The 17,607-nt window shown below is 37.5% G+C and overlaps 1 protein-coding gene across 1 annotated transcript; it reads right to left on the bottom strand.

Moving 5' to 3' along the window:
• Positions 1 to 235: 235 nt before the first annotated feature.
• Positions 236 to 12,948, bottom strand: LOC114297039 (protein DETOXIFICATION 12). Its single transcript, XM_082890469.1, has 5 exons — positions 12,410 to 12,948; positions 12,214 to 12,300; positions 11,788 to 11,844; positions 10,941 to 11,133; positions 236 to 298 (listed from the first exon to the last, which is right to left on the bottom strand). Exons 1-5 carry the CDS (start codon positions 12,946 to 12,948, stop codon positions 236 to 238), a joined length of 939 nt encoding a protein of 312 aa, XP_082746595.1.
• Positions 12,949 to 17,607: the final 4,659 nt, after the last annotated feature.

Raw genomic sequence — 17,607 nt, 5'->3', positions numbered from 1 at the left:
TTGCTTTCAAAAGCTCTTTACCAAACCCTGATACCAATTACAAAATAACAAATACAATTCAAGGTAAACAACAAATGCAGCTCCAAGTTCAAAATATTGAAAGGGATTTTCTTTTTCTTTTCTTTTTTTGTGTGGAAGAATTGGGCTATAAATCTCATTTCTTAATTTGGTGATGGTTCCTTTAATTTAATAGTATAAAAAGACTACTAATTCATCAATAGCACTATATCAACATTCACTTTAATCCATCATCTGTTGAAGATTTTCCATCAAATATCCTCTGTCTTGCTTGAGTTGCCTGCAACATGAAAAATTCCTCCAATGAAATCCTACTAAAATGGATGAAGAAGCAAAAACACATTTAAATCGAATTCCGATCCTCTTCATCACATAATCAACATTTGTGCAAAAAGCAATTTCAGCAAATTAATATTTTAAACTTAAAATAACTATATATATATATATTAAAACTCATGATAATTTAAAAAATCGTGAATTTTGAATTTGGTTATATCTGCAACCTCATGTAAAATGAAGATTTCCATTTCGAACTAGTAATGAAATGGATCTTGATCCTCCAACCAATATCCTATAAAAAATGCTATGCTCAAAAGCACAAACACTTATAACAAAAAGTAATGTTAGAGAGCTTAAAAATTCTATCAAAAATTTTACCAAATGTCTCACATAAAATTTTTGCGATCTCTAAAAATGTGATAGGTATTGACACTTACTGAATACTTTTCAAGACATTTCAGACACATGTCCACATGTAGGGATGGCTATTTTCTCCCGCCCCGCTCTGCCCCTGCATCCTTACCCCACCCTACACGGATTTTCTTTATAGCGATCCCGGTATTCCCTGTTGTTATTGAACTGTAATCCGGGCTTGGTTCCGTAGATTTGTTGTTGTCTTATCCTCTTTTCTATCCCTTACTCTTTATCTTAGAGTTTTGGGTTGTGTTGGACTTGTTGGGAATAAGTTGGTTATGTTTTAGAACTTAGAATCTTTGCCCAGTTTTTGACCTCTCCGCTCGAGCGGGGGTTTCGGCGCTTGAGCGGGAAAATCACCTTCCCAATACTTCCTCTGTAGTGTTGGACGCTCGAGCGTGAGGTTTGACGCTCGAGCGGGAGTTTGTGTGTGACGCTCGAGCGGGGAGTTGGACGCTCGAGCAGGGGCCTGTTCTGCAAAACTTCTGGTTGGTTGTATCCGTCGCTCGAGCGGAGGTTTGGTTGCTCGAGCGGGATTCTATGACTGACGCTCGAGCGGGGGTTTCTACGCTCGAGCGGGTCGACCTGTATAACACACCGAGATTCAGCTTTTTGAATCACTTTTTGATTTCCTTTCTCTCTCTTACTTTTCCGAAAAAGCCATTGGAGAGCACCTCACTCTAAAACCTAACTTCTCTCTTAGGATTGATCTAGCTAGAGTGTTTTCCTCACCTTGGGTCTTTGTAAGAAGTGTGTTGATCGTCGAGGGCTTCGTTGTGATCCAAGAAATTTGGGATTTGGAGCACTTTGATTTCGGGTCATCTTCTCTATTTGAGTTCTCCATTTGAGGTAGGGATTCTCCTTGTTCTTTTTCAATACTCCGTCTATAGATAGACATGTGGTAATTTTTGTATTGCATGAAAATTGTATCATGTTGGATTTGTTTGAAAATCATGAAATAAACCTAGGGCTGGTTGTGTGGAGAATGGTTTTGGCTTCTTTGATTGTTGTCTTGGCTAATTAAAATATAAATTAGCATGTTGTAGTGAAATGAAGAAAAGCCCTAAATTATATTTTGGTTGGGTAAATTAAAATGGGGGTTTGTTGACCATTGTGTGTAAATCTCTTTTGTCAAAATGAGTGTGGTAAGGGTGTTAATGCCTAAGGGATTAACCATGGCTTTGAAATTGATCTTATGGAAGCAAGATTAGTGGAGTTGGTTTTGTGATAACAAAAAGGAAATGGAATCGTTTTTGTGAAAATGAGGGAAGTGTTTTCGAGATAAGTTTGAGAATTGGATTGTTGTATCTTGAGTGTTGAACACACATGTAGAGGTTGTATCTTTAACTACCCTGTTAGTATTGTTGTTGGGTTGGTGATTCATGATATTTGAGTCTTTTAATAGATGTACTAACTATATGCGTCTAGAGGTTTTGTCCTTGGTCATCGGTGGAGGATGACACGGTTGTGTAGAATTGTCGGGTATGCATCTTACCATTGATTAATTGAACATCGTATGTGATGAAGTGCTAGACACAGTATATATATGTATATTTGCTCGGAAGGGGATAGTTATGTGTTCATATGCTTTAACACATTGCTGGTGTCTTGATAGTTTATGTATATGCATTATACATGTTGGTTATGCCTTGATGTGTTGTGATTGTTGGTGTTATGACCACGCTTATAATCAAAGGTACCATTACCTTCCAGCTAGCGCCTGGAGAACTGACCGCGCTAATAATCGGAGGCACCATACCCTTCCAGCTAGCGCCTGGTAAACTGGCTTGTTGTTAATGTTGTTGAGTGGGGTGTATTGTTGGCTTACTACGCACATAGCTAGTAGAGCGAAATGGGATTGTTGTTGTTTCGTTGTAACTGAAAATATCATGGATTTGATTGGTTACAGTTCGGAGGACCGAGTTACTCCATTGGTTGATTGTATACATGTTGGTGGGTTGTAAATTTATATTTTTACAAAGATATGCATGTATAGTTATGATAGTAATGGAAACGAACCAAAATGTCATTTTTGTCTTTTGGAAAGTGTGGAGGAGAACGAATGTTTTAAAGATAAACATGTTTGAAAAGGTACATCTGAGTATGTATAGGAAATGGAAGAGAGTATCGGGCTTAGTGAGATTACTTCCTAAGTATTTGTTAATGTTATGAAAGATTGGGAATGGGGGTTAATGAAAGGAAAAAGGAAAGACAAACCACTTGTAGCGTTGAATGAAATGGTTGTTTCGAGAAAAGTTCATACATATATATTTTGTATAAACTGTCACATTACTATTCTAGTATGAGAATGAGTGTTCATGATCATAGCTATCTGTAAGTTGTTGTTGTTGAGGATCATGTTGAGTTCCCTACTGGACTATATGTTCATCCCACGTTGTTGAATCTTTTTTAGGTATTAAGCAGGTTGAGCTGCAAGATTTGTACCTACTTATTTACTGGCCACGGGGCCTCAGTTATGTTGGCGGAATGCCATTGTTGTAAAAGGGTTACACCCTTCTTCTTGTACCTTAAGTGATGTAAGCCCAAGGGCAATTTATTAAGTATGTTCATGCAATATTTACTTTGCATACGAATGAGAGTATTGTTAATCACTTCTACGGATTGAATGTATGAGTTTATTTCCGCATGTTATCCTTGAAATTGAATTAAGTTAATGAATTTGGTAATGACTTCGAGTAATAAAAAGTGGGGCATGACATTCTTCGCCTCAATGAGGAAGTGGGGCAGGGACATAATTTGTTTCCCCCACCCTGCCTCATTTATATTTACTAAATATATTTATATATTTATTATATATATCATTTAATTTTGTTTTGGTATATGATAAAATTAAAACTCAAAATATTACACTTAGTTTTCATTTTCACTTATTTTTTTCTCATCTTACATCTTGTGACTTTCATTATTATAATCACTATCTATAACATATTATATTATTTAAAAAAATTATTAATATTTCTATTTTTAAGTTACAAAATTAATCTACCCTTGTTCCATTCCCGCCCTACCTCCATTACCAACCCGATTTGGCCCACCCCTGGTACAATAGGGACGAGGGAGGGAAACAACAAACCCGTCCCGTGGCCATCTCTATCCACACGGGGTTTATTGTTATTATTATTATTATTATTATTATTATTATTATTATTATTATTATTATTATTATTATTATTATCCCAAACACACTTGGATAGTGTACACGTGTGCATCACTTACACACGTACCAAATGCATTACAAGTTTAAAAAAAATAACTTAAGATCTGCAGTAAAAGAAAAACAAAATAAGTTCATACTTATTAATCCCTCCTTTATACTTTAAAAATTAGTCTTATTTTGTATTTTTGTATTATGTTTAAATGAAATTTTCATATAAATGGCATAAATAAATACATAAAATTATACATATTGTGTGTGTCCCTTGTATGTTTTGTCCTTTTTCTTTTCTTTTTTTAAATTGTCATGTCAATTTATCCTCATGTCCCGGGTCTAAGTTTTTGAGTTGTTACTGTTATGGGTTTTGAGTCCCATCCTCTCATCAAATTCACAATAGCTACTGATACATTCCATTGCTAAAAGAAAAGAGGAAAGGGAAAGAAAATTTGAAACTCTGCAAATAGAAATTAAATTTTAACACCCCAAATTTCCTATCATCATTTCCTCAATTTTCCTTTCAATGGTGTGATAGATTCAAATGGATTTTCAAGTTAGAGCAAATAAAAAGCTTCAAGAGGTAAAAGCGAGAGAAATTTGACCCCGTTTTTCCCAATTTGTACTTCTTGTTATTATAGCAAGCATGATTGTTTGAACAAAAGCACCAGCTTGTATTCCAATCCACAAGCCTTTTCCTCTTAATTGTATCCAAAAGGCCAATATGGCAGCAATAGGAATTCCACAAAGATAGAATGCCCCAAGGTTGACATATGCCCCTATATGTTGCCACCCACATCCCCTAGCAACACCAGCTTATATTTTTAAAAATAACAATTAGAAATGAACCGAGCTATTTACAAGTTTGGTTCAACTTTGCTCAATTTGTTAAGTAAATAAATGGCATGAGTCAAACTTTTAGGCTTGTTTAATAAATAATCCAAACTTGAGTTCGAATAAGTTCAGCTTGTTTATTACTCTTTACGTCCCAAATTGTTTGTTCGCAAATAAAGTTAGAACTTATAAATAATGTATTCTTGTATCGAAAGTTTTAAATTTTTTTCACTAATCGAAAGATCTCATTTAGTACTTTTAATTTGTGGAAAAAAACTGACACAAAAATATATTATTTTTAAGGTTTTTTTTTTTTTTTTTTTTTTGTGCCGAACAAATAATTTGGAATGGAAATAGTATTTATTTAAATAATCAAGAAATATATTATTTATATATAAAATAATGTAAGAATATACTATTTATATATTTAAATGATGTCAATAGTAGGCAAAATATATATATATATATATATTATTGAGCTTTGAGTTGAATTGTTGGGGTATATCTCATTTGTGGAGTTTGGAACCCAACTAGTTTGCTAAAAGAATTTTAATTTGGTTTGGTTTGGTTTAGGTATAATATATTTTATATATTATATTTAATTTGTGGAGGCCCAATTTAATTTGGTAACAACTAGGATTTTGATAAAACAAACCTAAAATTTAACAATATATAAATATATTGTTTAGTTCTTCCGGATCGGTGTAGCAGTAGCAGCAATTCCTTTTCGATGAGAGTGCTTGGTGTATCAATCAATTTGGTGGGATTTGCTTTGTGGAACAACAACTAATTGATTTATGGGACAGAGTGCTTCGGGTATTCATATACCTATATTTTGGTGAGAGAAAATCTAGATGTTATGGAATTCAACTTTGGTGGGTTTTGCTTTGGAAGCATAGTGTCTCTGATTTAGTGCTAGTTTGATTCAGTTTTTGGATCTTCTACAATTTTGTTACGAAGATTTTTATTCATCTATTTAGTGAGGTCTTTCTTCTTATTTATCTATGATTATTTGAAATTCACCTAAGGGTGGTTTGTGAGACCATTCGTGTCTCATTTGTAATCGTTTGGAAACTTTTTGGTTGATAGTGGAATCGGATTTCGATCCCGTGGACGTACCTCACATTGAGGGAACCACGTAAAAATTCTTGTGTTGCCTTTGATTTAATTTTTTCGTATTAGTTTTTATTCCCATTGATTGATTTACTTGTGGGGAATCACATATTTTCCCTAACAACTGGTATCAGAGCTTACGATTTATTTGGATTTAATTATTTGTGTAAATCAATCGAGGGAAATATGGGTCGTATGTTTAGCTTCAACGGAAGCAATTGGATAACTTGGAAAACTAAAATGGAGGACCTATTATTTTGTAAAGATTTGTATGGACCCATTGAGGGTGATAGTGGCAAACCCGAGGGTATGAAAGATGATAAATGGAATAGGCTTAATCGAAAAGCCGTTGGTGTTATCCGTCAATGGATTCCTGACAGTGTGTTTCATCATGTTGCTGTTGAAACTTCGGCACATGATTTATGAAAAAAATTAAAGTCTTTATGACAGAAAATCAGCCACAAATAAAGCCTTTCTGTTTCGTAAGTTGGTTAATTTAAAATATAAAGATGGCAGCCCCATTCCAGAACATTTGAATGAAATAAAGAGTATTGTTAACCAACTTGCTTCTATGAAAATTATTTTTGATGATGAGTTGCCGGCTTTGATGCTACTTAGTTCTTTGCCCGAAAGTTGGGAGACTTTGGTTGTGACAGTTAGTAACTCAACAACTGATGGAGTTGTCACAATGGGCCAAGTCACTAGTAGCCTGTTGAATGAAGAAACTAGAAGAAAATTAGCGAGTTTCTCTCATTCGGAAGCATTTGTTGTGAGAGGCCGAAGTAAAACAAGGGGGAGGAGTAAGACTCCTCATGGTCGTGATCAAAGCCATAACAAATCAAAAGATAGTTCTTTTTCAAAGAAAGAAATTGAGTGCTATTATTGCCATGAGAAAGGGCACATGAAGCGGGAATGCCGAAAGCTCAAGAATAAGAAGAAAGGCATGACAAAAGTATGGATAAGAAGCAAGAAGACACAATGACAGTTATTACCAATGATCTCATGGTCGTTTGTAAAGATGACTTTATCAATTTTGTGGGCCAAGAGAGCAATTGGGTGGTTGATTCCGGTGCTTCTTTTCATGTGACTTCTCAAGTTGATTTCTTCACTACCTACACCAAAAGAGATTATGGTTCTGTTCGAATAGGTAATGAAGGCTTGTCCAAGATTATCAGCATGGGTGATGTTTGCTTGGGAACAAATTTGGGCTGCAAGTTGTTGCTTAAAGATGTGAGGCATGTTCCCGACATTCGCCTCAATTTGATCTTTACTGGGAAACTAGATGATGAAGGCTTCAATAATAAATTTGGTGATGGAATATGGAAGCTCACAAAGGATTCTTTGGTGGTGGCTAAGTGTAAGAAGACTCATACACTTTATTCGATGCAAGGAAAAATTTGTAAAGGTGTTGTTAATGCACTTGAAGATGATACTTCTACCGAATTGTGGCACAAGCGGCTTGGGCATATGAGTGAAAAGGGGCTGCAAGTTTTGTTCAAGAAAGAGCTTCTACCCGGTTTGAAAGGTACACATCTTAAAACTTGTGTTCATTATTTGACGAGTAAACAACATAGAGTTTCTTTTCAGAAAAATGTTGCTTCTAGAAAAGAAAATATTTTGGAGTTGATTCATTCAGATGTTTGTAGTCCTTTGAAAGTTAGAACACATAGTGGTGCACTTTATTTTGTTACTTTCATTGATGATTATTCAAGGAAAGTTTGGGCTTTTCTACTAAAAACTAAAGATCAAGTTCTAGAAGTATTTAAGCATTTTCAGACCATGGTTGAAAGAGAAACATGGCAGAAATTGAAGTGCATCCGATCAGACAATGGTGGTGAATACATTGGGCCATTTGATGAGTATTGTCGCAGCTAAGGCATTCGGCACCAAAAGACAGTTAAGAAGGCTCCTTAACAAAATGGCGTTGCCGAGAGGATGAACCGCACCATTGTGGAAAGAACAAGGTGTTTGCTTTCACAAGTTAAATTGCCAAGATCCTTTTGGGGTGAGGTAATGAAGACAACGGTTGACGTGATCAATTTGTCTCCTTTCTATCCTTTGAATGGTAATGTTCCTGAAAGAGTTTGGACCGGCAAAGATGTGTTGTATGAGCACTTGAGAGTGTTTGGTTGCCGAGCTTTTGTTCATATTCTAAAGGATGAGAGGTCCAAGCTTGATAGTAAGTCAAGACAATGTATTTTTCTTGGCTATGGACGTGATGAATTCAGGTATAGATTGTGGGATCCGGTTGACAAGAAAGTCATTCGAAGCCGTGGTGTTGTGTTTCTTGAAGACCAAACAATTGAAGACTTTGGCAAACGTGATCAACCGGAGCCAAAAACTAATCATCTCATTGACATGGATCCGTTTCCTTCATCTTCAATTGATGATGAAAATGGGGGAGATATGCAGCCACCTATTGAAGAAGTGGAGGATGATGCTAATCCTAATGAAGTTGAACCAGAAATTGAGGAAAAGCATCTCACTCAAGAACCGCCACCACAACTTGAGTTGAGAAAATCTACAAGGGACCGACAACCTTCAAGAAAGTATCCTCCCAATGAATTTGTGTTGATTTCCAATCAAGGGGAGCCTAAGAGCTACCAAGAAGCAATTGAGCATGCAAAGAAAGGCGATTGGAAAAAGGCCATGGAAGAGGAGATGAACTCCTTACTTGAAAATTACACCTATGATTTAGCGAAGTTGCCTAAGGGGAAGAAAATTCTGAAAAATAAGTGGGTCTTCAAATTGAAGAATGATGGTAAGAATCTGAGGTACAAAGCATGTCTTGTTGTGAAAGGCTTTGGGCAAAAGAAAGGTATTGACTTTGATGAGATTTTTTCGCCAGTTGTGAAGATGTCTTCTATTCGGGTTGTACTTGGCATGGCTGCAAGTATGAACCTTGAAGTTGAACAACTTGATGTGAAGACCGCATTTCTTCATGGTAACCTTGAAGAAGAAATTTACATGGAGTAACCGGAAGGTTTTGTGGAAAAAGGAAAAGAGAAATTTGTTTGCAAATTGAAGAAAAGTTTGTATGGCCTCAAGCAAGCCCCGCGGCAATGGTACAAAAAATTTGACTCTTTCATGATAAATAATGGTTTTTCTAAAACCACTTTGGACCATTGTGTGTTTGTGAAAAATTTCCCGGATGGTAAATTTATTATTCTTTTGCTTTATGTTGATGACATGTTAATTGTGGGTCAAGATTCTACCATGATAAACAGGTTGAAATTGGAGTTGAGCAAGTCTTTTGCTATGAAAGATTTGGGACCGGCAAATCAAATACTTGGTATGAAAATTGTTCGTGATCGCAAAGAGGGGCTGATTTAGTTGTCTCAAGAAAGCTACATTGAGAAAGTTCTTAAGAGGTTCAACATAGATAAAGCAAAGCCGGTTGGTTGTCCACTTGCGGGTCACTTCAAACTTTGTTCGAATCAATGTCCTACAAGTGAGAAAGACAAGGAAGAGATGTTGAAAATTCCTTCTGCTTCAATAGTTGGTTCCTTGATGTATGCCATGGTTTGTACAAGGCCGGATATTGCTCACACCGTTGGTGTGGTGAGTCGTTTTCTCTCTAATCCGGGTAAAGAACATTTGGCAGCAGTAAAATGGATTCTAAGATATCTTCGAGGGACTTCAAAGGTGTGTTTGTGTTTTGGGGATGGTAAGTCGATGCTTGATGGGTTCACAGATTCTGACATAGCCAGTGATGTTGATTCTAGGAAATCTACTTCGGGGTATTTGATGACTTTTGCAGGGGGAGCTGTGGCATGGCAATCTAAATTACAAAAATGTGTTGCTCTCTCAACTACCGAAGCTGAATTTATTGCCATTACGGAAGCTTGTAAAGAAGAGTCATGGTTGAAGAAATTTTTGCAATAGTTGGGTTTGAAGCAAGAAAAGTATGTGCTTTATTGTGATAGTCAAAGTGCTATTCATTTGAGTAAAAATTCTACTTTTCATTCAAGATCGAAACACATTGATGTGAGATACCACTGGATTCATGATGTGTTAGATTCGAAGTTGTTGTAACTCGAAAAGGTTCACACGGATGATAATATTTCGAATATGTTAACTAAGACTTTGTCGAGGGACAAACATTTGAAGTGTCGAACTTTGGCGGGTATGGTTGATGTCTCCACCTAAGTCGATAGGGGGAGAATTGTTGGGGTATATCTCCTTAGTGGAGTTTGGAACCCAATTGCTTTGTTAAAAGAATTCTAATTTGGTTTGGTTTAGGTATAATATATTTTATATATCATATCTAATTTGTGGAGACCCAATTTAGTTTGGTAACAACTAGGGTTTTGATAAAACAAACCCAAAATTTAACAATATATAAATATATTGTTTAGTTCTTCCGGATTGGTGTAGCAGCAGCAGCAATTCCTTTTCGGTGAGAGTGCTTGGTGTATCAATCAATTTGGTGGGATTTGCTTTGTGGAACAACAACTAATTGATTTATGGGACAGAGTGCTTCGGGTATTCATATACCTATATTTTGGTGAGAGAAAATCTAGATGCTATGGAATTCAACTTTGGTGGGTTTGTTCTGGAAGCATAGTGTCTCTGATTTGGTGCTAGTTTGATTCAGTTTTTGGATCTTCTACAATTTTGTTACGAAGATTTTTGTTCATCTATTTGGTGAGGTTTTTCCTCTTGTTTATTTATGATTATTTAGAATTCACCTAAGGGTGGTTTGTAAGACCATTTGTGTCTCGTTTGTAATCGTTTGGAAACTTTTTGGTTAATAGTGGAATCGGACTTCGATCCCGTGGCCGTACCTCACATTGAGGGAACCACGTAAAAATTCTTGTGTTGCCTTTGATTTAATTTTTCCGCATTAGTTTTTATTCCCATTGATTGATTTACTTGTGGGAAATCACATATTTTCCCTAACAGAGCTGAGTTCGAGCTCGAATGAAGTTTTGAGTTGAACGTTTGAGCTCGATAAACAAATGCAATAGGCTCGGCTCAGCTCATTTGTACTCTTAAATATGACATGATTTCATTTTTCAAAATTTCAAATATATACCAAACATTGATAGGGGAAAAAAATGTAACCTGAGAGGACTCCTTGTATACTATCCATGATAACTGATAAACAAACCAGAGGAGCCATGGCCGTGACATAATCCACGACTTCTTTCTCGTTGCTGAAGGTGTAGCCAAAGACGCACCTAAAGGCAAAGAGGGTTGCACTCACAACTGTAGTCTCTGTGACTGCAAGGAACATTACGGCAAATACAGCTACACGAGCCCCTTGCAGATTCCCAGCTCCTAATTCATTTGAAACTCTAGTGCTAAAAAACATCAAAGAAATAAAGAGCAGTTACATAGATATCTACGAAACACCTACACTTTAAAATAAGTTCCGTATCCATGTCAGATATATAGGCATTTCGGGAACACGCATACATGGCAAGGACAAGTATGGGACATGGCACATGACGTATCCTCTTATTTAATTAATTTATTTTTAAGAGACACGCCAGATACACTTTGGGGACACACTATGAAGGGACATGTCAACTTATCTTTTTTCTCATTTTCTTTAGTATTTTTGATGAATATTGAATGCTTATTATTATTTTCTTCGATTTAACTACTTAATAAATCATTCATAATAAAATATATAAACTATAAGTGTTAATTTATTTATTTCTAAAAATAAAATAAAATAAGATATAAAATTAGAGTATTTTTGTCGATATTGATTGTTTGTGGATGTAATAGTACTCTAGATAGTAAATAAAAATATATGAAAACATATTTTATTGCCGTGTCCTTGCCATGTCCCATTTTTTCGAAATTGCCGTATCCCATATCTACATCTGTGTCCATATCCGTATCATATCCGTGTTTTGTACATAGACATAATTGTACATAATTACATGTATAACAAAAAAAAAGAAAAGAAAAAAAGCGGTTACTTGCAATATATTAAATGAACAAACCTCACGGCAGCACCAAATCCATAGGGTATTGCATAGAGTGTTGCAATGGTATTGAGACTGCTCATAGAAACAACCAAAATAAATAGTAAATAAATAAATTGTTGGAATTGTTGTACCAAACTCAATATCGCAATTCTGTAAGGTTAGAGACCTATACTTTTTATTTTACAAAATCATTCACAATGGACGTGTTAAAGAAGTTGGGCCCTACATCATTGGTTATATAATAAATCAGAAATTGACACACATCATATACCACATCATTATATATATAATTGTGTGAAATTTTTTGAGGGTCTCAAATATTTTTCTTCCTATTTATATTTTTGAATATTCAGAAATGTTGAGGATATTAATAATAAACTTTGTCATTCACTCTAACAGGTTAATCTTTTAGTTGAACTAGTATTGTGATAAAGAACATACCATACAGACAATACAGAAGTTTCAAGCTGTGGATTTGGTAAAAGCCCAGAAAGCAAGATAAGCAGCTCAAATGACCACCATTCAAGACTGCATTCATCACCATTTAGGAAAGGAAAAACCTCATAACTTTGTTTAACAAATTCACAAAAACAAATAAGTTAAATAATTGAAAAAATAAACAAATAAATAAAATTACCAAATCATAACAGCGGAAGGAATGGCAAAACTGAAGAACTCGCCAACTCCCCGTAACACCTCCATGGAAATTGGGACCCGAGTTGTTTCACAAGAAAAAGAGTACTTCATGTACAATACAAGGAAGATCACGTTCAACCAAATTGAAATATCAATTGCTAATGCACCTCCAAGGTTATCCAATCCCGACTTAAACACTAGAACCCAACAAAGAGGTATGTGGAAAGCAAGAGTGGCACATGAGCTTATAAGCATGGGAAGTGTCAAACTTTGCATTTGGAAGTATCGAAAAGGCAGTTGAAGAATCACATAAGCAAATAGGGCGGGAACAAGCCAAGTTATGAATTTACCAGCTTCATGTGAAATTAAAGGGTCTTGGCCTATGAAAATTAGTATTTTTCCCATAAAAATCCAGAATATGGAGAGAGGAAGACAAAATATGACTAGGGAGAAAATAGCAGTGTAAGTTTGAGTTCCAAGTTTTTGGTATTGTTGAGCTCCATATGCCTGCCCACATAGAGTTTCCAAAGCACAAGCCATCCCTAACTGCAAGACAAATTGAAAATCTAGTTAATTAGTTACAATACCAATTCAAGATTAAGGTTTTGTTTGGCATGTGCTAAAATAGCACATTATCCTATTTAGATCACAATCATTTTATTTGGGTTATATCACCTCTCTACCACATCACTTCAAACTCAACTCATATTTTATGTTTTTTTTATAAAAAATAAAAAAGTATACTGTAGACGCGCCCGTGGGCCTCACTACAGTTCGGACTCGATTTGTGTCACGGTTCTTAATCTGAACCAAAGAGTCCAAATCTGGCAAATCGTTTTGAGAAACAAATTTTTGAAAAGAAGTGCCAAACATGGACTGCTTTGCCAGATACAGAGTCGCCACCTAAATATTTTAAAATGAGAGAATTTAGGAAACCCTGACTCGGTGCCAAAGGCCACGTGTCCGTCATCACCAAAGTTGCCTCGGCTCGGGAACTTGGGTACGATTGGGGAAGGTCAGCTATGAGCACCCCCTCTCGCCCGATCCGAAGACCGGCCTCTACTAACCGTGATATCCAGTTTTGAAAACGTTATGTGTTCTTATTCCATTTATTAGCCTATAATTACTATGTTATGCGCACAGCAAACAAGTATAGACTAACTCGCCTAAATTGGAACAAAAAAACATTTCATGTTTGTTTTGAAAATGGTTTGCTACTCGCAAGTAGGCTAAAATGCAAGTTTTGCCACCCTCAAGTGGGCTTTTAGAAAAGGTGGTTTTGCCACTATCTAGTGGGCTTAAAATTCACAGCTTTAATGCGTTTTTTCCAATTTAGGTAACTCAACCTCCATCCACAGGCATTCAAGCAGTTATATCACATGAGCAGCTAGCCTCATGGTAATCATGCTGTATGGCAACACTCACACGCATGCAAGGATGCTAAAGCAAAAGAACTTACAAAGTACTCTAAGCCAAGACAGGAACTAGTTAGTAATCACATGCATGATCCTAGTTCATATTTGAAATGGCTAATGCAACACATGCAAAGATGCAATCCAAACAGGCTCGGCTATCCTAAACATGGCATGTGAAATGCTGCAACTAACACGTATTCAATTTGGAATTGAAATACAAATGCAGTTAGAATGATGCGCCGAGCCCGGTGCATGCAAGACAAATGTATGGATGCACGCATGCATAGCATAAGGTATGCTAATTTAAATATGACCTAATACTAACCGTCAAAGGCAGGTAAGTAAAAGGGAGAAAGAAGTGGGGGTTGGAAGACATGCACACACGCACCCACACTTATTACAAATTCGCCCTCGCTCGGAGGGACCAAAAGAATAATACAAACTGAATAAGTAATTAACTACTCTAGCTAATTAAATATTACAAACCCTTAATTAATTAAACAAATTAACTAAGCTACTGAAGCAGTAAAGGCCTCGGGAAGAGGGATGAATGCAATGCATGCTCGGCTCTGCTCGGAAGTCCACTGCCATGTACAAGTTGCCCCTGTTTTCCCTGCTTTGCTTCTCTGAAAATGGCACAATTTTCAGGGTTGCTTCTCTGAGTGTTGTGGAACACCACCGGCTAAGGGGGAACACCACCGGCCAAGGGAGATGACCACCGGCTTCTTCCAAGTACATCGGCCACCGATCCACGGCCGGTCGGCATTCCACAGTGCCGGTCGGCAAAAACTTCTTGCAGAACCTGTTTTGACAGCAACAGAGGGCAAAACAAGGCATGGCAATGCATTTCAAACAAATGTGTGCACCAACACATCCCTTATCATGTTTATGACTCAAAGGGACTTGGTTCTCGGTTCTCGGTTCTCGGACCACCAATCGCGCATTTCAATGCGTGATGGCCCAAGAAACCAAGTGTGCATTTTCAATGTGGAATGAAATGCACGTAAACAAACAATGAGCTCAACCTCTATCATACTCAAGTCAAGAGGCCAAGCATGCATGCCAATGCAATGCACCCTAGGCATGTGAGCTAGTATGCAACATGGCGATGCAAACAAGCATGCAAGCTAGTGGACATGCAAGATATGATGCAATCAAAGCATGCAAAGTGTAAGACATGTAACAACACGTAAAGAGTGGACTTAAACTAATTTGGGCAGCCCTATACTAGGCCCAAAACAGTGGCCAAATGCCATGGAAATGAAGGCTAAGACGCACACAATCATGCATGCGCACAAGGTCCAACACTTAGGCGCCAAAGAGCAACTTTTAAGCACACTTAAAAGATGATAAACATGGATACATGGCATGCATAGAAAGCTCTGAAATCATGTTATAGAAGGTGCAAAACCAAGTAAACAAGACAAGCCAAGCATGCAACAATGGTCTAAAACTCAAGGCAAGCCAAGGGGGATTACATGGTAGCTATACAAAGCAAAGCATGGATGACCCGAATGACCCAAAACAGATCTTAAGCATGTTAAAACATACCCAAAAACTTCGTAAAGCTAAGCCAAAATATGCAAGCATGGTGGTCCAAAGGCAAGATGCATTTCTAGGCAAAATAGAGGAATACAAAGCAAGTGTATGATGCATGCCAAGGGTCAACAAACCAACATGGGACAGAGGTAAAACATGCTAAATAAACACCAAATACCCACTGAAATAGAGCCAACACATGTTAGAATGAGGTGCTCCTTTGGAAGGCCATGCAAGGGGTTGTTATACACATGCAAGAGGGACACTCAATATGACCAAAACAACTCTGGAAATGGCTTATGGGGGTCCTAAAACCCACTGAAAAATGCCTGAACTGAGCTCAAGAAGTGTGCAAATATAGGCCCCTTTGTAAGGCCAAAAAGGGCAACAAACAAGGCAACAAGGGAGAGGGTCACCCCTCTCCTTATTAGGATCTCAAACCACCATCCTCACCACTGAAATCCCTCAAGATTTTAGTGGTGAGGAGGCCCAAACAAGGTGGTCCCGGAGCTCACTAAAAATGCACAAAAATGAGGCCAAACAAGGCCTAAGAGGGGGTAGACAACCCCCAACACAAAAGTGTTCTTAAACAAACTTGAAAAGGAGTTAAAAACAAGACTTTTTTCAGTTATACACTAAGCTCAAAATAGAAAGCAAGATAGGCTAAAAGTGTGTGCAAAAATGGGGAAACTAAAGCAAAGAAGTTACCCTTGAAGAACCTTTGATGAACAGCAAGGTCAGACCTCTTCTTGTGATCAAAACCAGCTTAAAACTCCAAGAACAAACCCTCAAGGCCTCTCAAGTCGAAGTATGGTGTAATGGTGTGTGTGTTGGTGCAATACTATGGTCAAAACACACTTTAAGGCTCTTAAACACACACAAAGGATGAGAGAGAGGGAGATATATAGAGAGAGGGTGTATATATATCAGATATATATGCCCTAGGTCTGGTTTTTGGTGAACCAAAACAATGGAGAAGGAGGCTTTCTTATATAGGCAAAGGGAAGGGCTTGAAGCTTATAAGACAAGCTAAAAAGAAAGGGTCAAGGGGGGCAAAGGGGGCAAGGCTTATTAAGGAAGCCAAGCTGGGGGTGCAAGCTTCTTGAGGAAGCCAAGACAAGGGATCAAAGCTTCCTCAAAAAGCCTTGAGTAAAGGGTGCAAAAAGAGGGGTCAAAGGCGGTCAAAGGTGCAAAATGGCCACACCTGTGCATGGGGGGACGGGTCTGTGCACTCCAGCTGGCACAGCTGGCATGCACCATGCTTGAGGGATGAAAAAGGGTCATATCGGCCATGAAAGGAGGTCATCGGCAAAATAAATGGCCGGTCGGCACAATATATTGCCGACCTGTAATTTATACTGGCCGGTCGGATAAATGGAGTGCCGATGGGTGGCTGATGAGGTCAAAAAGTGCCGGTGGATGTCCATATTGAAGCCCCGGAAGTTAGCTTTCCAATGGTGCAAACCTTGCATTAAAATTCCTTCTGTGGAAAAAGTTATGCCCATTTTGGTGAAGCCGCTCAGATTCGATCCAACCGGGATGATGCCCAACTTCAGCTGCTCATATCTCCCCCACCCGGACTTGGATTTAAGAGATTCTTGAGTGCAAAATGAAGCCCCAGAAGTAAGCTTTCCGATGGTGGTGGCCTCATAGCTAAACTCTAAGTGTACAGACAGATAAGCCTGATTCAGCGAGGGCTGCTCGACTCGCTTCTACCCGGATTCATGCCGAACTTCTCCCAAACTAGTTTTCTCCTCTCCTTTCCTCTCTTCTTCAACTCCAAACCCCCAAACAAAGTGTTTTGAAGGATTTTCCTCTCTCCTTGCCGAAGAAACTGAACATTTGCCCTGCACACCTTTCTCCACCAAGTAAAACATCAGTAACGCCCAAGTCTTATGGGCTGTCAAAAATGGGGTGTCTACATATACTAATCTAGTACATTCTAAACAATCCCTAAATCTCTATTAGGTTACTCGATTTGAATCATTTGTTTATTTTCTTGTCATATCCACATGAATTGTATATGTTTGTATATTTTTGTGGTCATTCTAAGGACTAAATCTAGAGGTCTAAGTGTTCGATGGTTGCAGATAAGATAGTTTCTTCCTGGTGTGATATCTAAGTTTGAATCTTACTGTTTCGTGAAGAAACAACTTTTCCTTACTCTATTTTTCTCGTACCAATTGTAAAAATAAAAAATGGACTAATAACCATCTAAAGAAAACTTCAGTCATGTAATGGCCTA

The sequence above is a fragment of the Camellia sinensis genome, chromosome 10, assembly GCF_055761805.1.
Source record: "Camellia sinensis isolate YWXY chromosome 10, ASM5576180v1, whole genome shotgun sequence".
Classification (NCBI taxonomy): Eukaryota; Viridiplantae; Streptophyta; class Magnoliopsida; order Ericales; family Theaceae; genus Camellia; species Camellia sinensis.
This window is presented reverse-complemented; position numbering and strand designations above follow the sequence as displayed.